Source organism: Eulemur rufifrons, chromosome 9 (assembly GCF_041146395.1).
Source record: "Eulemur rufifrons isolate Redbay chromosome 9, OSU_ERuf_1, whole genome shotgun sequence".
Lineage (NCBI taxonomy): Eukaryota > Metazoa > Chordata > Mammalia > Primates > Lemuridae > Eulemur > Eulemur rufifrons.
This window is the reverse complement of record NC_090991.1, coordinates 22,102,900-22,128,627: the sequence shown is the minus strand read 5'-3', so window position 1 is coordinate 22,128,627 and position 25,728 is coordinate 22,102,900. Positions and strand designations below refer to the sequence as shown.

General features: G+C 36.9%; 2 protein-coding genes across 4 annotated transcripts in view; one reads left to right on the top strand and one right to left on the bottom strand.

Moving 5' to 3' along the window:
- Positions 1 to 403: 403 nt before the first annotated feature.
- On the bottom strand, positions 404 to 1,751 carry ZNF830 (zinc finger protein 830). Its single transcript, XM_069481024.1, has one exon. The coding sequence runs from the start codon at positions 1,748 to 1,750 to the stop codon at positions 635 to 637; it is 1,116 nt and encodes a 371-aa protein (XP_069337125.1). The 5' UTR covers position 1,751; the 3' UTR covers positions 404 to 634.
- A 113-nt stretch (positions 1,752 to 1,864) lies between these two features.
- CCT6B (chaperonin containing TCP1 subunit 6B) overlaps positions 1,865 to 25,728 on the top strand; it is a 29,614-nt gene continuing 5,750 nt past the window's right edge. Inside the window, exons 1-10 of one of the 3 annotated variants that reach the window (XM_069481020.1) lie at positions 1,865 to 2,054; positions 4,103 to 4,166; positions 4,717 to 4,851; positions 8,645 to 8,818; positions 10,770 to 10,873; positions 15,291 to 15,401; positions 15,548 to 15,707; positions 17,770 to 17,852; positions 18,970 to 19,066; positions 19,740 to 19,887. In XM_069481020.1, the coding sequence (XP_069337121.1) occupies positions 1,918 to 2,054; positions 4,103 to 4,166; positions 4,717 to 4,851; positions 8,645 to 8,818; positions 10,770 to 10,873; positions 15,291 to 15,401; positions 15,548 to 15,707; positions 17,770 to 17,852; positions 18,970 to 19,066; positions 19,740 to 19,887 (1,213 nt within the window). In that variant the 5' untranslated portion in view covers positions 1,865 to 1,917. The remainder of the gene's footprint in view (positions 2,055 to 4,102; positions 4,167 to 4,716; positions 4,852 to 8,644; positions 8,819 to 10,769; positions 10,874 to 15,290; positions 15,402 to 15,547; positions 15,708 to 17,769; positions 17,853 to 18,969; positions 19,067 to 19,739; positions 19,888 to 25,728) is intronic. The other 2 variants (XM_069481022.1, XM_069481021.1) reach the window with 2 other exon arrangements.

Below are 25,728 nucleotides of genomic sequence, written 5' to 3'. Positions count from 1 at the left end.
TTCATAGGGGGTTCTCATGTGCACCTACATCTGACAAGCACTGGTCTAGTCAAGGCAAATTTTGGTTTAAGAAGGCTGGTCATGTTTGGCATGTATTTTTCTTGATGTTCTACTAAAGCATGTTTTTGAAAACAGAATACTCAGAAAGAGGACTGATTAACCTACAGTGACTTATGTGTTTGATTAGTGCTCTAAATAAACAAAAAAAGAAAACCAACCTTTTGAGTTTGATTTAGTGGTACATATACATCCCAAATAGCACACTGAGTATTAATCTAAATGCCTGTTGGTCTAACTTCTATTAATTAAAAACTTCCAAAACAATTACTTAAGTAAATATATATTTCACTATGTACAGTATTTGTAACTCAAAATTATACAAACATGTTAACGTGTGGAAAAGTTGGCATTTTGTTATGTAACACTTCAAAAATTTCAAAAACAACCTTATCTCAAAAATATTTCACACCAATTTTCCAAAGTGCTGTAGTTCACTGGTTCATTTTATCTCAACCACACAGTTAGATACCCAAATCTCTAGGCATGAAGTAACCGATATACTGAGAGACAGCACTTTTTATGCAACAGCAGAAACTGTTAAAAAAAAAAATCTAAATCTTGGGTCTTTAAAACCTTATAACAAAGCCCCTTTCACCCTCCAATCCTGAGACAACAAATCCTGCAGTTCTCCCTCATCATCGCTGTCAGCATTCTCCTCCTCCTTTTTCTGTAGTTCTTTTATGGTCAGAATCTGTTTAACCTTATTTTTTATTTCATCCTGGCGATTCCGCAGCTTTTCCACCCGACGGTAACACTCTATCTGCTCATCGATTTCCCCAATCTGGCGGTCCAACCGTCCCTCCTCATCCTCTTCGGCAACTATGGCTTCGGAAATAGTGTTGACCTGCCTCATGGCTTTTTGAAATTCGTCCCACTCTTTGTCCATCTGATCCTTTGGAGCATCAACCTTTCGTACCTTTGCATCTACCTCAGGGTCGTCAAAAAATCCTTCCGGCAATGCTTCCGCGGTGTTTTCTCTCCTTTCCACTACTTTTTCATGTATTTCTGCTTTCTCAATTGACCCTGAATGAGGAATTAAGGGGGCTTTGGGAGGATTTGTGTTAAAAAAATCGTTTGGTAGCACACTATTTGTTACCTCCCGCGAGGAAGAAAGTGAATGGTCCTTGCCCTGTGCATCCGGGGGCTGATTGCTGGCGTCCCCCGTTTTTCTTTCTCCTCCCTCCTCCTCCTCCTCCTCGTCCTCGTCCTCATCTTCATAATCGGGGAGTAAACCGAGTCCCGAAGGCTTACTGGAGGTCGCTCTAGTGGACTCCTTTCCTGTTTTGTCAAAGTTAGTGGGCAACGCGGATGCGGAAGGCTGTACCTGAGGAACCGAGGTCTTCGCTCTCTTGGCATCTTGGCCGTCTGCGTCCGGCGCCTTCCTCTTGGCGAACTGAGGCGCCGAGCTGGCGGAAGGACCCTGAGTGGCTTCCTTCGCGCCTTTCAGTTCGGCAACTTTCTCTCGGTGCTGCTTTCCCAGGACGTGAGTCTGCCACAGAAGCTCGCTCTTAACCGGAGTGTTGCACAGGGAACAACTCAGTTGCCCCAAACGGTTGTACTTTGCGAATGGAGATTCTATCCGTTTCCGGTTGGCGCTCAGACGCTGCTTCTCCTTCATCAGCCGCCTCAGTTCTTCCTGATTCACCACTCGCTTCCCCGCCGGGGTCCGAGCAGAGGCGGAGGACGCCATCTTGGCGACCAGACCGAAGGCGATTCTGGTTTCTGTTCCGTCGCGGTGTAATAACGTCACTGGCTGCCAGGGCGATGATTGGCTGAGACTCAGAAGAATGGGGCGTGGCGCTAGCGTTTTTGCTCAGAATCGCGACTGAGGCTGTTTTTGCCCTTAACCGTTAGGCTATGGCTGCGATCAAGGCCGTGAACGCCAAGGCTGAGGTGGCGCGGGCGCGGGCGGCCTTGGCTATCAATATATGCGCCGCCCGAGGGCTGCAGGATGTGCTGCGGACCAACTTGGGTCCTAGGGGCACCATGAAAATGTGAGGCGGCGGTTAGGCGGCTGGGGGTTTGTCGGGGCGCCTTCTGAGGCAGAGGTTCCGCGGACGTTGGAGCGATGTGGACGCACCCGGGGCCAAGTTTCCCTGGTTCTCATTCCTGCCCTGAGAGCGTTTTTAGCTCGCTGGGGGAGGAGGAGAAAAGCCTCCCCGAGGAAAGGGCCCCATAAATGAAGCTGTGATGTCCCCCCTTTTCGTTAAAGTTCATGTACAATTAGAAAGTCAGTTCCTTTAGTGTCTCACAGGAAACATAAAGCATTAAACTACTTTGCTCTTTAAGATTGCACGCCCTTAGTCTATAAATTCGACAGATAATCTTATTTTTGTATGGCAGTATGTTGCAATGGAGAGGCACGGGCTTTGAAGCCAGCAAGGCATGGGTTCAAATCCAAGTTCCATAACTTTGTAGCTGTGAGTACTTAGGCAAGTTACTTGAATGCTCCGTGCCCACGGTTCTTCCTATCTGTTCATCCTTTCAGCATATATTTATATAGCTCTATTTTTTAGACAAGAGTGAGGAAAAGAGACTAGTGAGGGCAAAAGGGTATAAGAGGATACATAACGTCCTCACAGGAACGAGCAAAATAATAATAAAAGTGGTAAAAGAGGGCACTTATGTACTAGATGCTGGGAACACAGAAACGACCAAGATACAATTTCTGTGGTTAGATTTGGAAGAGACAGATATGCTAATTATATGTAGCTGCATATAATTATACCGAGGGGGAAAGGGACTGACGGCAGAAGGAAAAAGCTCTCAACGGATGATGTTTTATCAGTCTTGAAAGAAGAATAAGAATTCATCAGTTGGAGAAGGGACTAAAACCTTTGCAGGCAGAGTAATTTCAGGACTAAGAAAGCCCAGTGGTGCAAATCCAACAGAAAAAACCAAAATGTGGTGTATTAAGAGAATGAAAAGGTTTGGCCAGGCTCGGGGGCTCACAGCTGTAATCCTAGCACTCTGGTAGGCAGAGGAGGGAGGATTGTTTGAGCTCAGGAGTTCAAGACCAGCCTGAGCAAGAGTGAGACCCCGTCTCACCAAAAAGAAAGGAAAAAATGAAACAAAACAAAACAAAAAACTAGCTGGGCGTTTTGGCGCGTGCTTGTAGTCCGAGCTACCTGGGAGGCTGTAGATCGCTTGAGCCCAGGTGTTGGAAGTTGCAGTGAGCTACAATGGCGCTACTGCGCTCTACCCAGGGCGACAGGGGGAAACTGTCTCAACAAAAACAACAGAAACAAACATGGCAACTGAACAATCCTCCTCATAACCAAAACAACAACAACAACGACAACAACAAAAACCCAAAGAGATTTGTTTGTGGGAAGGTAGATGAGGCAGGGAAGATAGATCCAAGCGAGTTTGGGAAAGGTCAAGTATGTCATTGCTAAATTAGTTTGGATTTTACCTTGAAGATGGTGAAAAATATAAAAATCATTGAAGGATTTTTCATCAAGGAACTGACTGAGTCATATTGTCTTTTAGAAAGATAAATGTAACATGGAGGGTAGATTCAAATTTGGAGATACCAGGATGCTGTCTTAAGTAGTCGAGGGTAGAGATGATGATTACGGTGGGAATGGAGAGAAGGAGGCACATTGAAGAGATATTTAGGTTGTAGAATTGACAGAACTTGGTGATCTAATAAATGAGAGGGATGAGGGAAACTAAGTTGAGTGACTGAATTACTGAGAACATTCACTGAAATGTATTAATAAAACCTACAGGCAATTTGCAAATTTGTGCTCTGTAGACTTCTAAGTATTCTTTGACCAAACCACTGTTCATAACTTATCAACTATTCTTATCTTTAAACTTATAAATGCTCCATTTGGGATGAAATTGCCATAAGCACTCCATCTGGAGAAAAATGATTTTGTGAGCTGCAAATGGTGATAATTACTGTGGTATGGTATCTCCCCGTGGTACAGTGGAATTTTTCCAACCCCAGTTCCCTGTAGTAAGGACAGTGGAGTGGCAAGCACTGGGAGTGTTTTGCCATGTGAGGCTAATAATGTCACTGTTCTCTGAACAGGCTTGTTTCTGGTGCAGGTGACATCAAACTCACCAAAGATGGCAATGTGCTGCTCCATGAGATGGTGAGCTGATGCTGCTGACTTTAATAAACCTTAAGCCTTAATTAGGAACATGGTGTAACTTGTATTTCTTCAAGCTAAGGCCATCAGCTAAATACTGCAGTATGGAGATATGCTTGTTGGATTAAACCTCAAGAAAAAATGTTTTTTAGCTATTTCCAAAGATTTGTTCAAGTAATAGCTTAGGGATACTTACAAATTAATAACATCTTTTAAGGGCACTGCATTGTGTTCTTTGTAACCATGGAAAAAAAAAGTCCTTTGCAATTTTAGTAAATGTATTCATCTTTAAGATTTAAAGATTTAATCTTATTTTAGAAATGCCATTGCCTCCTGAAGCAAAGGCTTTTATAATGTGTTCAGACCTCATTACTTTTCACATTTTAAATTTTGAACTTGACATTTAAATATTGATAATACAAAACTTGTAAACTTGTAGAATGAAGCTTATTTCGTAATTTTACTATTGACCCTTAGGTTATCGTGTTTTTTGTGGCCTACTTCCTTATCTCATCCTCTCTTTTTTTTTTAATCTGTTGCTTGCTTTTTCCAGCAAATTCAACATCCAACAGCTTCTTTGATAGCCAAAGTAGCAACAGCTCATGATGATGTCACAGGAGATGGTACTACTTCAAATGTTCTAATTATTGGAGAGTTACTAAAACAAGCTGATCTTTATGTTTCTGAGGTATTAGCATTTCACAGAATTCACATTTTACTTTGAATGGAAAGTCTTTCTTTTTCCTAGTAAAATGGTTTAATTTTAGAGGTTAAAGTTAGTTTTCATCAAGATATTCTTGGACAGTTATAAATGGAAATAATATTGAACTTTTCCCCAAAATAATGACTTTTATTGGAATTATGTACCTCTTTTAAAAATTAAATATTTAAGATACACAAAAGGGTAAAAAATTACCCATGTACCCATGGGTAATTACCTAAGGAAGAAAATGCCACCGATAAAGTTGAAACCAAATTAGACACCTTTAAACAAATAGCTGGAGAAAAATTATTGAAAGTTTTCAGCGTTGTGAATTTACCTACCTGTTGACTGAAGAAAAAAATAATATTTTAAAGAATTAAAATTAGTTTTACTTAGAAGTCTTACTGAGGACCATAGACGGAGGCCTACAGCCCAGGAGCAGCCCTTTAGAGAAGTTCAATCAGACTGCTCTAATATAGTATTTCAGTTTACAGTTCATACACAGGTGCTGAAGATTTACTATGTGTAAAATTATCTTATATTAGCAGTTGCATTAAAGTAGAATTGTATCACGATTTGGGTGTAAGAGTATATACTTGGTTTTAGATTACAGAAGTATAATCACTAACCGCATCAGATGTTATCTTATGTGTAGGAAAAGGCAAGGACTAGGGTCATGTATGTTTTAAGGAATAAAGTGACTCAGGCAAGAGACATGGAGGGGTCATATGCTCTATCTTGTTTTACCTTTAAAGCATCTCTCCAGAGAGCTGCACGCTGTCACAGACTCAGGGGCTTTGTGAAATTATGTTGGCAGGCAGAAATGAGCAAAGATGGCCTTCTATGTGTTTGTTATCACATATCTTTTTTTTTTTTTTTTTTTTTTTTTTGAGACAGAATCTTGCTTTGTTGCCCAGGCTAGAGTGAGTGCCGTGGCGTCAGCCTAGCTCACAGCAACCTCAAACTCCTGGGCTTAAGCGATCCTACTGCCTCAGCCTCCCGAGTAGCTGGGACTACAGGCATGCGCCACCATGCCCGGCTAATTTTTTTTTTCTATATATATTTTAGTTGGCCAGATAATTTCTTTCTATTTTTAGTAGAGACGGGGTCTCACTCTTGCTCAGGCTGGTCTCGAACTCCTGACCTTGAGCGATCCACCCGCCTCGGCCTCCCAGAGTGCTAGGATTACAGGCGTGAGCCACCGCGCCCGGCCATCACATATCTTTCTAGTTTCATTTTCCTTTATAAAAACCACCTACTCTAGCCAGAATCCTCCATTTGCTACCCTCTAAAATCATCATGCACATTTCTACCCCTGTGCCTTTGTTCAATATTCTTTCCTTGGCATACTTATCTCATTTCTCTAGTTAAGTATATGAATTTTCCTCTCTTTCAGGGGCCATTTCAGCAAACCATAACCTGATCAAGTACTAAAATTATTATTTCTTTGTGTTTCATTTAGTATTGGGGATTGTCTGTTAATTCAGTACCTGCAACTTTTGGCTGAAAGCAGTAGAAACTTGATTAAAACTCACTTAAACAATAAGGAAATTATTATCTCCCATAATAGGACACTGGGAGATAAGGTAGACTCCAAGGTTGGTTGATTACAAAATTCAATTAGTCATCAAGTACCCAGGGCCTTTGTCTCTTAACTCTTCCACAAATAATGCTGTTTCATCCTGAGGATTATTTCCATCCTGAATGTAAGGCAGCCAGAGGAAATCAGGGCTACCTGCTTCCCTTAGTAATACTCAGCAGGAGAGGGCCAGAGAAAGCCATTCCCAAAAGAAAGGAGTTTCAGAAGGGTGAGATGCTGACAGACATAATTATGAAACTGTGTGGCCGTACAGTGATAGAGCTAGGCCTAGGATATGACAGAAACACTGAGGCTGGAGGGATATCCTGAATTAGCCTCAGGTAGTCAGGAAGCACTCTCTGGAGGGAGCAAGGCCTGGCCTAAATCTTCAGGATGAGGAGGAGTGAGCCAGATGAAAGAGCGAGGGGCGAAGGGAGTGGCATCGGGGCAGAAGGAACAACATGAGCAAAGGCACAGAGAAGAGAAGCAACATGGAATTGCACGGAGTTGCAAGCAGTTTGGTGTTGCTGGAGGTTAAAGTGAGGTGGACAGTGGTGGAAAAGAGGCTAGAGAAGGAGAAGGGAGCCAGATCACGGAGGTTGTGTAGTATGCTAACCAGGAAGCTTACTTACACTTTGTCCTGTGGTGTCGCAGTCCAAACGTGTCAACATGTTAATGACGGGTATGGTCAGACTGGCATTTTAAATATCTGGGGGACGGTTTTAAGGGAGTCCAAACCAGGGGTTTTCATAAGTAGTTCAGATGAGAGATTGTGAGGTCCTAGACTGAAGACATTTTTGAAAATGGTTAATAACAGGCTCTAAAGTCAGGTCTCATGGGTTTAAACTGTGGTTCCACTTCTTAGTATCTTGGTGATCTAAGGCAAATTATATTATCCCTTTAAGTCTTGGTTTCCTCCTCTGTGAAATAGGAATAATAATAACACCAATTCCATAGTGGTGTTGAGAGGATTAAATTAAGTAATTCACGTAAAGCCCATGGAGCCATGCCCAACACAAATGCTCAATAAATGCCAACTTTGAAAGGTTATTTTAGGACTGATGGAAAGGAAAGGAAGAAGGGAATGAATTAGACCTATTGCCAGCTTTCACAAAGTTTGCATATTTTGTGGAATAAACAATATTTTTTAAAATTATTTTTTCATAATTTCAGACCTATGGAAAAGTTACAAGAATGTTACAAAGAATTCCTGTATACTTTTAACCCAGATTCTCCAGCTGTTATCATTTCTCTCTTTCCCTGCCTGCCCTGGTCTCTCCCTCAGGCATAGATATATATATATATTTATATCAGTGTACATATGGTATGAGAATAAATTGCAGACATGATCTAAATATTTCGCTATATATTTCATAAAACCAAGGAATTATATAAACACAGTATGATTAAAAAGACAGGAAATTAATATTAACGCTGACACATTGACACTAATCTAGTCTGCAGATTTTATTCAAATTTCACCACTTGTCCCAAGAGTGCTCTTTATAGAAAAAGAAAATCTAGGCTCATGTGTTGCATTCAGTTGTCATGTCCCCAGACTCCTTTAGGCTGGACTAGTTCCTGAACTGCCTTTTGTGCTTCATGACATTGCTACTTTTGAGCAATACAGGCCAGTTATTTTGTAGAAAGTGCCTCAGTTTGGATTTGCCTCTTTCCTCAGTTAGTCTCAGGTTATAGATTTTGGGCAGGAATACCACAGAAGTGGTGCATGCTACTGACTGCGCCGTATCACATGATGCCTGGCTGTCCCATTACTGTGATGTTAACTTTGATCACTGGGTGAAGTGGGAAACACTGCAGTGGTCTGTCTATTCCTTTTCTCCAAATCAATGCTGGTTCTTTTTCTCTGCATTGAAAGGAGTCTTTTCTTTTGTGCTCCTTCAGAAGGGCACAAAACAACATAACAACAATGTAGTCATAATTTTTGGACACAAAAGGACTTTTGTAATTTTTTGGACTGGACTTGCAGCTTTTCTGAAGATTTTTTCAGATTTTTTGAGATTATTTCAAATAAAATGACTAAAAATGACTTTTATAAATTACATACATACACTTATATTTCGTGGCATTCATGTAACCTTTTTGGGGTATACCTATTAATAGGGGAGAATGGTTACTTTTACTTTGGATGACTATATAAATTACTTTATAATTTATAATTTTATGTTGATGTAACAGGGTCTGCACCCTAGAATAATAGCTGAAGGATTTGAAGCTGCAAAGATAAAAGCACTTGAAGTTTTGGAGAAAGTTAAAGTAAAAAAGGAAATGAAAAGAAAAATCCTCTTAGATGTGGCTCGAACATCTCTGCAAACTAAAGTTCATGCTGAACTGGCTGATGTGCTAACAGAGGTATGTAATTAAACTTTTGCATTCAGAATGAGTACAGCCTAAAACGTGGTGATATTTTTCTTTTTCCTATAAGATAATCAAGTATTACATGTTATTCTTTTGAACTTAAAATATGGAAGACAAGCCTTTACTGTTTAGGCTTACTTATAGACTAGCTTTGATTTGTCAGAACAGTATTTGTAATTTTTTGAAAGTGTCACATTAGGCTTTCTTTTAAGTGACTTGAAAGGTGGGAGAGGCTTGACTGCTTGTGGATCATCTCCTGTAGAAGCCCTTGGGTAGTATACTAGTCTCTTTAAACCTACAAGTCCATATTTTATTATGTGAGGTGACACATGGGAAAGTTGTTTTAGCGGCATGCCTTGTAGATAAGGTTACCACTTTAATTAGGCATGATTGATCTTCTATATAATATTCACATCTGGGAAATTCATATTTGTTTACTTCTAAAAGTAGAATGTAATATGTTATATAAAGACAAGATTGGCTGGATATTTTGGGAAGGCTTTTATCAGATAGCTATTGTTTGATGAAATCATTGTTCCTCAGCTTTACAGTTTGTGAAACTTGAATATATTATTAATGCTTTATCAGGAACGATGAATTCATAGCAACTAAATTCATGAGACATTGACGTACAATGCAGAATGCTATCTTATCACTAATAATTTACTTTGAGAAATACAAATGCCAAACTGGAATACCTGAGTTGTTTCTGGTCAATTCTCCTTACCATTAGGAGAACTAGCTTGGCAAATCAAATTAAGATCAGACGATTTCTTGCTGAACAGTCAGAAGAAAGGCTCTGCTGTGTTTTCTGCTGTTGGAGTACGAAAGTGGCCCAGAGTCTTCATGCTATCTGGTTAGGGTACCTGTTCTCTTTGGGAGTTATAGAAACACTGATATTTTCACTATTCAGTGGCCCTTGTCTATTTCCTTATTAGGCTCCAAAACTAAATATTATGTTACCTTAGGTAAACTTTTCTAAGCTATAGGATTTTTCAGGGTTTTTTTTTTTTGCTTCATTTATATTTTAAGGTGGTTATACCTTAGCTCTTAATTTCCATAGCATGTTATTTCATGTTATTTTCTGAGGTAGGCAATATGATGTCTTAAGTTATGCTTCTTAAATTGTATATCCCTGGGGATATATGGCAGAATAAATGAGATATATCTTTCTGAAGTGTCAATTTTATTTTACGATTTTGAAGAAAAGCATTATTTTCACATTGAAACAAATGTATATATATTGTGGCATGACATGGAAGCTTTTCATGATAAAACATAAGACTTAAAATTTCATGTTATGATGGCCAGCAAATTTGAGCTATTCCCTTCGATTACATTTTCTTCTTTTCCATTAAGGTGTCCTTTGGTGGAAAAGTTTGGGTAGTACTGGTATGGTAAAAAGAACAGTGGCTTGGCTGTTAAAGACATCTGAATTCTATTAATAGGCCTGGCTCTGACACCAGCTGTTAGATTTTATTTTAAGACTGTAATTTTTAAACTTTTATGATTTTTTTTTTTTTTAAGGGATGGGGTCTTGCTCTGTTGCCCAAGGTGGAGTGCAGTGGTGCAGAGCTCACTGCAGCCTCCAACTCCTGGACTCAAGGGATCCTCCCACCTAGGCCTCCCAATGTGCTGGGGTTGCAGGTGTGAGCCACGGTGCCGGCCCTAAGACAGTAATTTCTTGAAGTCTTATCTCAATTTCCTTATCTGTAAAATAAAAAGTTTGGGCCTGATAATCTCTGAAGTTTTTTTAGACTCTAAAGTGTCCATTGGCATTGATTATTTTTAGTGTCCATATTAAAGTAGCACTTGTGGGCTTTGCCCAAAACATAGTTTTGAAGCTTGAAGGCTTTACTTGTTTAGTGTGATGACAGATTACTTGGGCCATTGGTTTCTTTTAGTAGTTCAAATAATTTACTGTTCTCATTCACTTCCTTTTCAGGCTGTTGTGGATTCTGTTTTGGCAATTAGAAGACCAGGTTACCCTATTGATCTCTTCATGGTAGAAATCGTGGAGATGAAGCATAAGTCAGAAACAGATACAAAGTAAATTACATAAACTTTGACAATACGTGGGCTCTAGAATATTTGGTTTTCTTCAGACATTCTTTCATTAATTTCATTAGTTACTTTTATTCAACATCAATCTATTCACTCAACATGCAGTAATTGAGTACTTACCATGAGCCAGTCACTGTTGTAGGTGCCGAGAATGAAAAGCAAGCAAAACAGAATTTCTCACCCCAAGAAATTTACATTTCTGATTGAAATAGAAAAACATAATCATGTGTGTGATTGTTTAGTGGTCGGGGAAGGCCATTCTGATAAGAAACTAAACTAGATAGCTAAGAGGTCTCTGAAGAAATAGGGAAGCTAGCCCTGTGCATATCTGGAACAAGAATGTTCTAAGAAGAAGGGAATACGAGTTGAAAAGACCCTGAGGCAAAAGTGTGCTTGGGGTGTTCCAGTGTGCCTGGAGCACAGGAAGAGGAAAAAGTAGATGAAGTCAGAGAGGTAAAAGGGGCCAGCTAATTTGGGATTTAACTCTTTTTAAACTTTCTGTTATAGAAAATTCTAAACATACATAAATATAGAGAGAATGGAATAGGGAACTCTCACCTGTTACTTATCTTTATCAGTTTCCAATATGTGACCAATATTACTTTAATTATATCCCTCCTTCCCCCTCCCATCCTGGATTATTTTGAAGCAAATACTTATTTCACCTGTAAATACTTTATTATCTATAAAATATCAGCCCCCCCCCTTTTACCTACTATATCCACAAAACATTATCACATCTAAAAGTTAATAATAGCTCATTAATATCATCACATATCCACTTTGTATTCCAATTTTAATGATTATCTCAGTGTTTTTTTAGTTAGTTTTGTTTGGGTTAGGATTCAAACACAATTTACATACTGCATTTGGTTGCTGTATCTTTTATAAGTCTCTGTTAATTTGTAGAGTCTCTCTTCCTCATTGTTTCTTTTTTTTTACCTTGATAATTATTTTTTGAAACAGGGTCTCACTCTCTCACCGAGGCTAGAGTTCAGTGGGGTCATCATAGCTCACTGCAACCTCAAACTCCTGGACTCAAGTGATCCTCCTCCCTCAGCCTCCTGAGTAGCTGGGACCACAGGCGTGCACCACCCTGCCCAGCAATTTTAAAATTTTTTGTAGAGTTGGGGTCTCACTGTGTTGCCTGGGCTGGGGTCTCAAACTCCTAGCCTCAAGTGATTCTCTTACCTTGGCCTCCCAAAGTGCTGGGATTACAGATGTGAGCCATTGCATCCGGCCTAAAAAAAACCTTTTTAGTGAAGTATAATACAACTGAACAGTACATCTAATATATTGGTACAGCTTGTGAATTTTCCTAGTATATGAATGTAATCAGCACTCATACAAGATACAGAACTACCAGTATCTTCAAAGCCCCTCTTATGCTCCCTTTCAGCCATTATTTCTTCTAGAGTAATCTGAATTTCTGCTGCATAGATTAATGTTACCTGTTTTGTACCTGTATAAGTGGAACCATAAGGTAGGTCTTTGTGTCTGATTTTTTTTAATTCAGCATTGTTTGTGAGACTCATTCACATTTTTCTGTGTATTAGTGATCGTTCATTATTATTGCTGTTCAGTATTTTCTTGTGTTAATACAGCACAGTTTATTCATTCTGCTATTGATGGGCATTTAGGTAGTTTTCAGTTTCTGGACATTATGAATAGTGGTGCTGTAAACATTGTAACATTCTTTTGTTAGACATATGGATACATGTCTGTTCCCTTGAATTTTTAATATCAGTGTGTATATGTTTGGACGTCTTTATCTACTTATTTATAGAGGTTCTATTTGGTTCTTTCTTAAATCTGCCATGTCAGTTTTTATGGTTTCCTATTCCCTGCAGATCTTTTCAAACTTGCCCTTTTTTAATTTCTTTAAACATATAGTTCATGTCTGATAATTATAACATCTAAAGTTTTGGCTTGCCTGTTTTTGGTGTTTATTGTATTTTGCTTATTCTCACTCATCATGCTTTGTTTCCATATGTGCCTTTCATTGTGCTTGAAAAAAGTACTTGTGGAAGTAATTTGAGACCTAGAATGAAGGTGCCTTTCCTGCAGAGAGGATTTGCATTTGCTGCTGCAGATAGCCTAGGGACTACTTTAAATTAAATTCACAGCTTGAGGTTTTTTTGGAATATCCATTTGATGTGAATTCTGACTGTAAGTTCATGTGAGAGCTGATTATTTCTAGTTCATCCTTCTGGATAACCCTGAGTATGTGGCCCTTTGGGTTCCAGCTTAATGTGAAGAGGGTCTCCTATTAGACTCTCCACTTTGGATGAGCTCCAGGCTTTTAATTTTGTTCCCTTCTCATTGTGAAGTTATTGAAACCAAAGTTTAGATTTTCCTGGATTGTCAAATGACTTTAGGATAAAAGTACCTGCGGTTCTTTACTTACCTCTACTTACCTTGAGGTTTCTGTTTTATTTCAGTTTTGGCCTAGTAATTGTTTACTATCTTGTAACGCTCTAATGTTAATGTTTTTTGTTTTTAACCTAGAATTTTTAATTGTTTTTAGTAATAGGGTTGGTCCACATTAACCTACTATTGCTGAGGGTAAGACATTCTTGATTTATGTTCCAGAAGGATGTCTGTGGTTATCGTGCAGGGAGTACACTGTAGAGTAGGCTGGGAGGTAAGGGAGGGGCAAGGGCAGAAAGAGGAGACCAGTTAGGAATCTGTTGTCATAGTACAGGTCAGAAATGAAAATGGTTTAGATTAGGGTATACTTAGAAGGAAGGGGCAATAGGATTTTTGGATGGTTCAACATGGAACATGACAGAAACAGAGGAGCCAGGGATATCTCTTTTATGAGCCCCGGGAGAGGACTGGGAGGAGCAGGTTTGGGGAAATAATTCAAGGGTTCAGTTGGGGAATGTTATGTTTGAGATGCCTATTAGGCATCCGCAGGGATGTTGAATAAGGAGTTGGAGAGATGTGTCTGGAGTTCAGAAAAGAGGTCTGGCCTAGAAATATGTATTTGAGAGTCATTAGTTTATAGATGACTTAAAGCCATGAGGGTTAATGAGATCATTTGGGAAGTGACTAGAAATAGGAAAAAGGGGAAGTTGAAGGTTTGAGCCCTGGGAACTCCAATGTTTAGAGTTTGAGAAAATGAGGACGACTCAGCAGAGGAGACTGACTGAGAAGGGATGGTCAGTGAGGCAGGAAAGCCAAGAGACAGTAGTGCCCCAGAAGCCAAGAGAAGAAAGTGTTCCAAGAAGGAGAGCATGATCAGCTCTGTCATATGGCTGGAAGTTTGAGTAAGTTGTGAACTGAGAGTTGATTGTTACATTTGGAAAACATTTAGTTTTTTTGGCTTTAATGAAAGCTGATTCAGTAAAGAGGTGGAAATGAAAGCCAGATTGAAGGTGGGCTCAAAAGAGAATGGTAACTCAGGGGAGTTTAGCTGTAAAGGACAGCAGAGAAATGGGGCAGTGGCCAGAAGGGAATTCAGGAATGGGGCCCTCAGAGAAGAACTCTTTGTATTAAGATGGAAATTGTTATGGCAAGTTTGTATGCTGATGAAGATGCTCTGGTAGGCAAGAATTGATATGGAAGAATAGGGGACAATGCAAGAACATGGAGGGGAAATGGAATTCAGTACACAAGTGAAGAGGTTAACCTTAACATGGACAGTTCATCCATAGGCCAGGTTCAAGTGTAGCTGGATTGGTAGAGGTTGTAATGGGACAATGTTTCTATTTACTCAAAGTAGCAAGGTCACTTGCTGAGAGTGGGGAGGAAAGAAGAGTGAAGGAGGCTTGAAAAGTGAAAAATATTGAACATACAGTTTACCTATTTCTTCTTAAATAAGATATCTTCATTTTCAGTTATAAGTTGTAGTAATTTAGTTAGATTAAAATTTTGAAAACTTCCTTACAATTATGTTTAACTACTTAAAAAAATTTTTGACTTTAATGTATAATAAATACTGGTTATAAAAGAATCATAAGTAGAAATCCCATATAATTATTTTGAACAAATGTTCCCAAGAAACTCATTGTGTGCCTAACCTTTCATTACTTGATCAGCTGTGGTGCATTTTTTGAGCCACATAACTTAGAGAATGATTCTGGCTTGACTTTTCATTGTGACTTCACAGTCACACTGTGTTAAAGTAAATTCTCAAGCCAAGCACAGTGGCATGTGCCTGTAGTCCCAGCTACTTGGGAGGCTGAGGTGAGAGGATCACTTGAGCCCAGGAGTTCCAGACCAGCCTAGGCAACAAAGGGCCTGTCTCAAAAGCAAACAAGTTGGTGCAAAGAAACAATGTGTACCCTGGCAGTTTTGTTACAACTTTTTTTTTTTGTTATAACAAGAATATAATTTTGATTTTATGTCAGACTTTAGAGTGTATATTCCAAGTAAAAACATTACATATTTTCAATAGGTTGATCAGAGGATTAGTTCTGGATCATGGCGCCCGGCATCCAGACATGAGGAAGCGAGTAGAAGATGCATTTATCCTTACTTGCAATGTATCACTAGAATATGAAAAAACGTACGTATTAGTTTCTCTACAACTTTTGAAATTGTTTTTTCTAAAAATATATTTAAATCTCTTTCTTTCCTTCCAGATGTTTAATGTAGACTTTTTTTTTCTTTTTTCCTCCTGCCTTTACTAGCTTGTTTTTATTAATCTTTTAGGGAGGTGAACTCTGGTTTCTTTTATAAGACTGCAGAAGAGAAAGAGGAATTGGTAAAAGCTGAAAGAAAATTTATTGATGATAGAGTACAAAAAATAGTAGCCCTGAAAGACAAAGTCTGTGCTGAATCCAGTAAAGGATTTGTTGTCATTAATCAAAAGGTGAGAAAGAAAGTTTAGATTTTAATTATTTGTAAATGTTCTTTAGCATTTTTCAAAGCGTGGTCTGTGGACCCCTAGGAGTCTTAGGACCTTTTCAGGGAGTCTGTGAGGTCAAAACTATTTTCGCAATAATAATAATAATAAAGAAAATCTTTATCAAGTATCTTTAAAAAAAAAGAATGCCTTTTACATTGTACTGACATTTGCAGTGATGATGCAAAAGCAATAGTAGGTGAAACTCCTGGCCCCTTAGTACAAATCAAAGCAGCAGCACCAAAGTACACTAGTTGTTATCGCATTCTTTATTGACACACCATCACATACTTGCAGTTTTAAAAAAATGGCAGTTTATTACATGTTTGAGGCTGCAGTGGGAAACAACAAAAAAATAAAACAACAATGACAAAAAAATGAAGAAAAAAATGGAAGTTTCATTTAAGAATGTCTTGAGGAAGTAGTAAAACATTAATTTTATTAAGTTTTTATCTTTAAATATGCATCCTCTTATTTTATTTTATCTTTTTTTATGTATTATTTATTTATTTTTTGAGACAGGGTCTCACTCTGTTGCCCAGGATAGAGAGCAGTGGCATCATCACAGCTCACTGCAACCTCAAACTCCTGGGCTCAAGTGATCCTCCTACCTGAGCCTCCTGAGTGGCTGGGACTATACGCAGGCACCACCATGCCTGACTAATTTTTCTATTTTTTTTTTAATTTATTTTATTTTTTATCTTTTTTTTAATTTCAGCATATTATAGGAGTACAAATGTTTAGGTTATGTATATTGCTTTTTCTATGTTTTGTAGAGACAGGGTCTTGCTCTTGTTCAGACTGGTTTCCAACTCCTGACCTCAAGTAATCCTCCTGCCTTGGCCCCCCCAAAGTACTAGGATTGTAGGCATGAGCCACCACTCCTGGCCTGAATATGTATCCTTTTATAATTCTATGTGACAAAATATGAAGTATACACGAAGTACTTCTGCTGCATACCACAATATAGTGGTTGTCTTGGAGGAAAGCTTTTGTGTAATCGAGTAGCCAAACAATGCCATTTTATGGAATGCCATTTTTGCTTGGAAAGAATGACTGACAGAAAACTATTGTTATTTAAATATGGATATTTGGTAGATTTTTCTCAAAAATGAATGAAGCAATCCTGTCACTTCAAGGAAAACAACTGAAAGTATTTGTTGTCAATAACATTTGAACTTTCAAACAAAAATTAGAATTTCAGAACACTTTTATCTGCCACTGTGAGCTTGACAGCTTCCCAGTACTTAAAAGGCTTTTCTTGATAGTATTAGTGATGAAATTAACGAATGTATTTTTTTCACATTGTATAACCATGAAATGTGTTAAACATTTAAGAAGTTTTTCCTAACTCAGTGAACCAATATTTTCTAAATGACTAAGAAAATGTATGATTTTATAAAATCATGCATGGATAAATAATCCACTCAAAGTACAAGATACACTAATGGATTTTAATGTGAGAGAAAATGAAAAGTTCATCAATATGGTTCCATATTGAAACTAACCTTCCAGAAACTACTACTTGTTAAATTTTGGGATAGTATCAAAGAATATCCATACTTATCTGAAAAGGCTATTAAAATATTCCTCCCTTTCCAGTATTTATCTGTATGGGGCCAGATTTTCTTCATATACTTGATCTAAAACAATGTATCATGCAAAATTGAATGCAGAAACAGATCTGAGAATCCACCTATCTTTTATTAAGACAGACATAAAAGAGATTTGCAGAAATGTAAGACAATGCTACTGCTCTCACTATATATATTTATTTTGAAAAGTGTAGTAAATTTTCATTAAACATGTTATTTATGTTAAAATAAAATGGGTTTATTATTTTAAAGGATTAATATTTTTTAAAATTTCTCATATTTAATTTATAATATGAATATGATAGAGCTCACATAAACAAAAGCTCTTTGGGCTATTAATAATTTTCAAGAGTATTAAGTGGTGCTAAGACAAAAAAGTTTGAGAAATATCAGCTTAAAACATGTTTATAACCTTTATGTTAATTTGATCATAGGGAATTGATCCATTTTCCTTAGATATTCTTGCAAAACATGGAATAATAGCTCTTCGCAGGGCAAAAAGGAGAAATATGGAAAGGTAAACTTGCAGATAATTATGTATCCTAAATTTTTTAGTAGAATAAATTGAAATTTTCCCACGTGTATTGCTTTTAGTTTACATGTAATTGTTGTTGAGCAATATGATAGCATACAAATTTCAAATTTTGTTCTTAATTACAGTAAATAATTGAACAGTCAAAAATTAAGATTGTTAACTACTTCAGAACTTTGTTGAAGTATAAGAAAAGTTTTCATCTTCTTACATCAGATGTTAAAACAATATAATACAATACTACCTGATCTCACTTATATGTGGAATCTAAAAAAGTTGAATTCATATAAGTAGATAGTAGAATGGTGGTTATAAGGGTTGGGGGATTGGGAAGATGTTGGTCAAGGGATACAAAATTTTAGTTAATTAGAAGGAATAAGTTCAAGAGATCCATTGTATAACATGATGGTTATAGTTAATAACAATATATTGTATTCTTTTCTTTTTTTTTTTTTTTTTTGTTGAGACAGAGTCTCTCTTTGTTGCCCAGGCTAGAGTGAGTGCCGTGGCGTCAGCTTAGCTCACAGCAACCTTAGACTCCTGGGCTTAAGCGATCCTACTGCCTCAGCCTCCCGAGTAGCTGGGACTACAGGCATGCGCCACCATGCCCGGCTAATTTTTTCTATATAGATTTTTTTTTAGTTGTCCATATAATGTCTTTCTATTTTTAGTAGAGACGGGGTCTCGCTCAGGCTGGTCTCGAACTCCTGACCTTGAGCGATCCACCCGCCTCGGCCTCCCAGAGTGCTAGGATTACAGGCGTGAGCCACTGCGCCCGGCCAATATATTGTATTCTTGAAAAATGCTAAAAGTACATTTTAAGTGTTCTAACTGCTAAAATGATAAATATGTGAGGTAATGCATATGTTAATTAGCTTGATGTAATCATTCCACCATATATATATATATATATTTAAAACCATCATGTTGTACACGATAAGTATATATAATTTTATTTGTCAATTAAAAAAACCATAACCCCAAAATAATACGATACACTTACAATACAGTCTTTGGCATTAGATGTCTTTTCACCTTTAAGAAATTAGTGTTTATGTTTTCCATAACTAAAGCTAAAGCTATGACATATATGTAATTTCAGACTCTCTCTTGCTTGTGGTGGAGTGGCTGTGAACTCTCTTGAAGACCTCACTGTAGATTGCTTGGGACATGCTGGTCTTGTATATGAGTATGCGTTAGTGAGTATTTCTGTGAATAGTGGTTGTAAAGTGAACACTAAGCCTTTTTTCGAAAAACAAAATTACTAGATCTTTTATTTTTATTTTTATTTTTATTTTATTTTTTTTTTTTTGAGACAGAGTCTCACTCTGTTGCCCAGGCTAGAGTGAGTGCCGTGGCCTCAGCCTAGCTCACAGCAACCTCAAACTCCTGGGCTCAAGCAATCCTCCTGTCTCAGCCTCCCGAGTAGCTGGGACTACAGGCATGCACCACCATGCCCGGCTAATTTTTTCTATATATATATATATATATTTTTAGCTGTCCATATAATTTCTTTCTATTTTTAGTAGAGATGGGGTCTCGCTCTTGCTCAGGCTGGTCTCGAACTCCTGAGCTCAAACGATCCGCCCACCTCGGCCTCCCAGAGTGCTAGGATTACAGGCGTGAGCCACCGCGCCCGGCCTAGATCTTTTAATTCATGTTTTGCATTTTGAAGTCTGACTAATGTATAGGATAGATTTTATAATTTATTTACCTAAATGTTAAGATTTCCTATATAACTTTACTTTTAAACATATTTTTAGTTATGTTTGATAAAAATTCACATGAAGATTGGATTCTAATATAAACTAGGTATTGATTGCATAATGAATATTAAATATTTATGTTGTATCTTTTTGTGTCATCCTTTAGGGTGAAGAAAAGTTCACTTTTATCGAGGACTGTGTTAACCCTCTCTCTGTTACTTTGTTGGTTAAAGGTCCAAATAAGCATACTCTCACACAAATCAAGGATGCCTTAAGAGATGGACTTCATGCCATCAAAAATGCCATTGAAGATGGTAAGTAAGCTCTTTTTTGTGATGGAGATGAACCTCACATATTTTTAAAGTAGTAAAAAATCTGTCATGGTATGTATGGCATTTTAAAAGATATGAATGATTACTTTTCTCTCATTTTGGAATTTGTATTAATAGGTTGGATATAAAGGTGTTTCTTTTGGAATATTTTTAATAGTATGCTACCCTTTTAATTAACTTTTGTTTATGAAATGAAAAAACAATTTAATGTAATAGTATCGTATTTTTCTTTTATTTTCTAAAAATTTATTTATTTTTTCACGGCCCTTAATTGTGGTATACATTTTTTGTTTTTAGAAAACTTTTTTTTTTGAGACAGAGTCTCACTCTGTTGCCCGGGCTAGAGTGCCGTGGCATCGGCCTAGCTCACAGCAACCTTAATCTCCTGGGCTCAAGCAATCCTACTGCCTCAGCCTCCCGAGTAGCTGGGACTGCAGGCACGTGCCACCATGCCGGGCTAATTTTTTCTATATATTTTTAGTTGTCCAGCTAATTTCTTTCTATTTTTAGTAGAGATAGGGTCTCGTTCTTGTTCAGGCTGGTCTCGAACTCCTGAGCTCAAATGATCCACCCGCCTCGGCCTCCCAGAGTGCTAGGATTACAGGCATGAGCCACCGCACCTGGCCTAGAAAACTTCTTTTTAAAACCATGAAAAAACTTTTGCAGTTTTGAATTATCTCAGGTGCAGTGTAATTTTAAGAAAGATTATGAAAGAATATTAACATTTATTATTTATTGATAATTTATTTATTTATTTATTTATTTATTTTGAGACAGAGTCTCACTCTGTTGCCCAGGCTAGAGTGAGTGCCATGGCGTCAGCCTAGCTCACAGCAACCTCAAACTCCTGGGCTCAAACGATCCTCCTGTCTCAGCCTCCCGAGTAGCTGGGACTACAGGCATGCACCACCATGCCCGGCTAATTTTTTTTTCTATATATATATTTTAGCTGTCCATATAATTTCTTTCTATTTTTAGTAGAGATGGGGTCTCGCTCTTGCTCAGGCTGGTCTCGAACTCCTGAGCTCAAAGGATCCACCCACCTCGGCCTCCCAGGGTGCTAGGATTACAGGCGTGAGCCACCGCGCCCGGCCTATTTATTGATAATTTATAATGAACTTCCTTCTAAAGGAGTTAGAGTAGATAATTCAATAAAAACACACATGTTTAAAATAGAATAATAGGCACATGAAAAGATGCTCAGCATCATTAGTCATTAGTGAAATGAAAATCAAAACCACAAAGAGATACCATTTTACAGCTTCTAGGATGGCTACAATAAAAAAGCTGGACAACAGTAGATATTGGCAAGGGTGGGGAGGAACCCTAATGCATTGCTGGTGGGAATTGATGCAAGACAGACAGTTCCTCAAAAAGTTAAACATAGAGTTACTTAATATGACTCAGCAAATCCATTCTTAGGTATTAATATATACACGAGAGCTGAAAACGTATATCTACACAGAAACTTGTAAATGAATGTTTATAGTAGCAGTCTTCATAATAGCCATACAGTGGAAATAATCCAAATGTCCATTAACTAGTGAATGGACAAACAAAATGTAGTATGTCATACCAAAATGTCATGTGATAGGGGAGTATTCAACCACAAAAACAAAGTACTGATGTATATTACAACATGGCTAAACCTTGAAAACATTGTGCTAAGTCAAAAAAATCCAGATACAAAAGGCCACATAGTATATGAGTCCATTTATATGAAGTGTCTAGGAAAGTCAAACCCATATAGACAGAAGGTAGATTAGTGGTTGCCAAGGGCTGAGAGAAGCGGGGAATAGGGAGTGATTGCTCATGGGCACAGGTGTCTTTTAGTGGGCAGGATGAAAATGTTCTGGAATTAGATAGTGATGATGGTTGCACAACCTTGTGAATATACTAAAAACCAGTGGAAAGTACACTTAAAAAGGCTGAATTTTATGGTATGTGAATTATATCTCAAAAAATAGAGTAATAAGAAACATTATAAACTATGGTCAGATTTGCCTGATAAACAAAAATATATTAGTGGAATAATGGTAAAATAAAAGTTTAAATGGAAAATTAGAACCTAGGGAAAAAAGAATATAAATATAGCAAATATATTAATCACTGTTAATATTTAAGTTACCAGAATATAAAGAGATATAGTCAGTTACTTAGGTTTCATTATTGAAAAGTTGAAAACACATCAGTTCCAAAGTGTAGATAATATGGGGTTTATATGGATCACTGCCTGCTTTTGGTAGTCACTTTTGATGAGAACTAGCAGCATTTTTTTTTCAACAGGATAAACATATATGATCTAAGCATGAAGCCTTTGGTAATTCAACCTGATTCTTAGAGTTAGAATACATAGGAGAATGAATGGACTACTATTTTTTTTGTTATCGCTTCAACCACTTAGATTTAAAAAAATTTTATTGAGGTATAATTGACATACAGTAAACTGCACATATTTAAAGTTGTATACCCATGTGACCATGACCTCGATCAAGATAATGAACATATCCATCCACCCAAAAGTTTCCTCAGTGTCCCTTGGTAATCCTTCCCTCCTGCCTTCTCCATGTCACCCTCTCCCCAGGCAACCAGTGGTCTGCTTTCTGTCACTGTAGATGAGTTTGCATTTTCTAATATTTTATATGAATGGGATAATACAGTATGTATTCTTTTTTGGTATGGCTTCTTTTACACAGTGTGATTATTTTGAAATTCATTGATATTATTATATTTATCAGTAGTTGATTCTGTTTTATTGCTAAATAGTATTCTATTATGTGAATATACTACAGTTTATTCACCTATTGATGGATATTTGGTTATTTACAGTTCTTGGCTATTACAAATAAAGCTGCCATGAACCTTTGTATAGAAGTCTTTTTATGGACATATGTTTTCATTTCTCTGGGGTAAATGTCCAGGAATGCAATGGCTATGATAGGTATATATGTTTAACTTTTTAGAAACTCCCAAACTGGTTTTCAAACTACCGTTTTACACCCACCAGCAGTGTATGAGAGTTCCAGGTGTTCTGCATCCTTACCAATACTTGATGTGGTTAGTAGCATTAATTTTAGCCTTTTTAAAATTAAAAAGACAAACTGTGCTTTTAATTTGCATTACAAATTGAGAACTGTGGTTTTAATTTGCATTTTCCTAATGATCACTGATGTTGAGCATCTTTTCAAGTGCTTATTTGCTCTCCATGTATCTTTGGTGAAGTTTCTGTTCAAATGTTTTGCCTTTTAAAAAAATTGCATTGTTTGTTTTCTTATTGTTGAGTTTGAGAGTTCTTTCTGTATTCTGGATACACGTGCTTTTTCAAATATATAATCTGTAAATTTACCTCTTTGTATGTGGCTTGTTCTGTTATTGTCTTAACAGTGTCTTTCAAAGAAAGTTCTTAATTTTGATGAAGATTATTCTCTCACAGATTATGTTTTGGTGTGGTATTTAAGAAATCTTTACCCAAGTAGTGTCACAAAGATTTTTTTCTATGTTTTATTCTAGAAGTGTTACAGTCTTGGGTTTTACATTTAGGTCTATAATTCATTTAAAGTTAATTTTTGCATATGGTAAGGTATAGATCCAAGTTCATTTCTTTGCATATAGGTATCAGATTATTTCAGCCCCATTTGTTGAAAAGACTGTCCTTTCACCATTGAATTGCCTTTGTACCTTTATCAAAAATCAGCCATCCATATTTGTGTGTTCTATTTCTGTATCCTTTTCTCTGTTCCATTGATGTATTTGTCCATCTTAATATCACACTGTCTTGATTGCTGTAGCTTTATAATATTAATAAGACTTGAAATCAGTAGTGTTAACCCTCACATTTTGTTCTTTTTCAAGTTATTTTGGTTATTCTAAGTCCTTGCATTTCCATATGAATTTTAGAACCAGCTTGTCAGTTTCTACCAAAAAGACTGCTGGGATTTTGATTTGAATTTTATTGAATGTGTAGATCAATTTGGAGATAATTGATATCTTAACAATATTGAGTCTTTCAATTTATGAACATTGTATATATCTCCATTTATTTGAGCCTTCTTGGATTTATCTCAGCAATTTTTTGTTGTTTTTAGTATAGGGGTCTCACACATCTTTTTAAATACTTATTCCTATATATTTCATATATTTTGATGCTGTTACATATGCTATTTTTTAAATTTCAATTTTTTTTCAACTCCCCCAAATTTCAATTTTTGATTGTTAGTTGCTAATGTATAGAAATACAGTTCATTTTTGTGTGTTGATGTTGAATTCTACAACCTTGCTAAATCACTAAGTTCTAGTAGCTTTTTAATGTATTTCATTGAATTATCTATATAAATGATCATGCTGTCTGCAAATAAAGACAGTTTTACTTCTTTCCTGCCAATCTGGATATTTTTACTTTTTCCCCCTTATTTCATGGGCGAGAACCTCTAACGCAATGTTGACTAGAAGTGATCAGAGCAGACATCTTTTCCTAGTTCCTGATCTTAGGGAGAAAACATTCAGTCTTTTTCTATTATATATGATATTAGCTGTAAGTTTTTATTAGATTGAGGAAGTTCTCTTCTATGCCGAGTTTGCTAAGAGTTTTTTTTTTTAAATCCAGAATAAGTGTTGGATTTTGTCAAATGCTTTTTCTGCATCTATTGAGATGATCATACGGTTTTTCTCTTTTAGCATCTTCATGTGGTGAATTACATTGATTGATTCAAATGTTCAACCAACTTTACATTCTTGGGATAAACCCTATTTAGTTGTGATGTATTATACTTTTTAAAATAAATGGATTACATTTATAAAAAATTATTTTTTAATCGTGGTCAAATGTACATAACATAAAATTTACAGTTTAACATTTAAGTGGCAATAAGTGCATTCACATTGTTTTGTAACCATTACCACCATCCATCGCCAGAACTTTTTTCCTTTGCAAAACTGAAACTCTGTCCCCATTAAACAATAACTCCACAATCCCCACCCTTTTCCACTCCCTGCCAACCACCATTCTGCTTTCTGTCTGTATGAATTTCACTACTCTTATGTATCTTGTATGAGTGGACTCATACAATATTTGTCCTTTTGTGTCTGGCTTATTTCACTTAGCATAATGTCATCAAGTTTCATCCATGTTACAGCATGTGCCAGAATTTCCTTTCCTTTTAAGGCTGAATCATATTCTAGTGTGTGTGTGTGCATACACATACATACAATATTTTATTCATCTATTCATTGATGGAAATGTGTTGCATCCACCTTTTTGCTATTGCAAATAATGCTACTATGTTTATTATCCTTTTTATGTATTGTTGGACCCAATTGGCTAAAATTCTGTTAAGAATTTTTACTTCTATATTCTTAAGAGGTATTGGTCTCTATATATTTTTCCTTTAATGCCTTTATCATTTTTGTTATTAGATTAATACTGTCCTGAGATAATGAGTTTGAAAGTTTTTCCTCCTGTTCAAATTTCTGAAAGTGTTGAATTGTTGTGTAGAATTGGTATTATTTTTTCCTTAAATGTTTGGTAGACTTTGTCAGTAAAGCCCTATGAACCTGGAATTTTCTTTGTGGAAAGGCTTTTAACTACAAATTCAATTTCTTCAATAGATAGAAGGGCTATTCAGGTTATTTATATTTTTTGAATGAACTTTGTTTGTATCTTTCAGTTTGTCCTCTTCATCTAAGTTAGAATCATCGAACCACTGCCTATGAGCTAAATCTGGTTTGATGCCTGTTTCTGTTTAGTAAAGTTTTATTGGAACACAGCCATACTCATTTGTTTATGTATTGTCTATGGCTATTTTTGTGCTACAGTGGCAGAGTTGA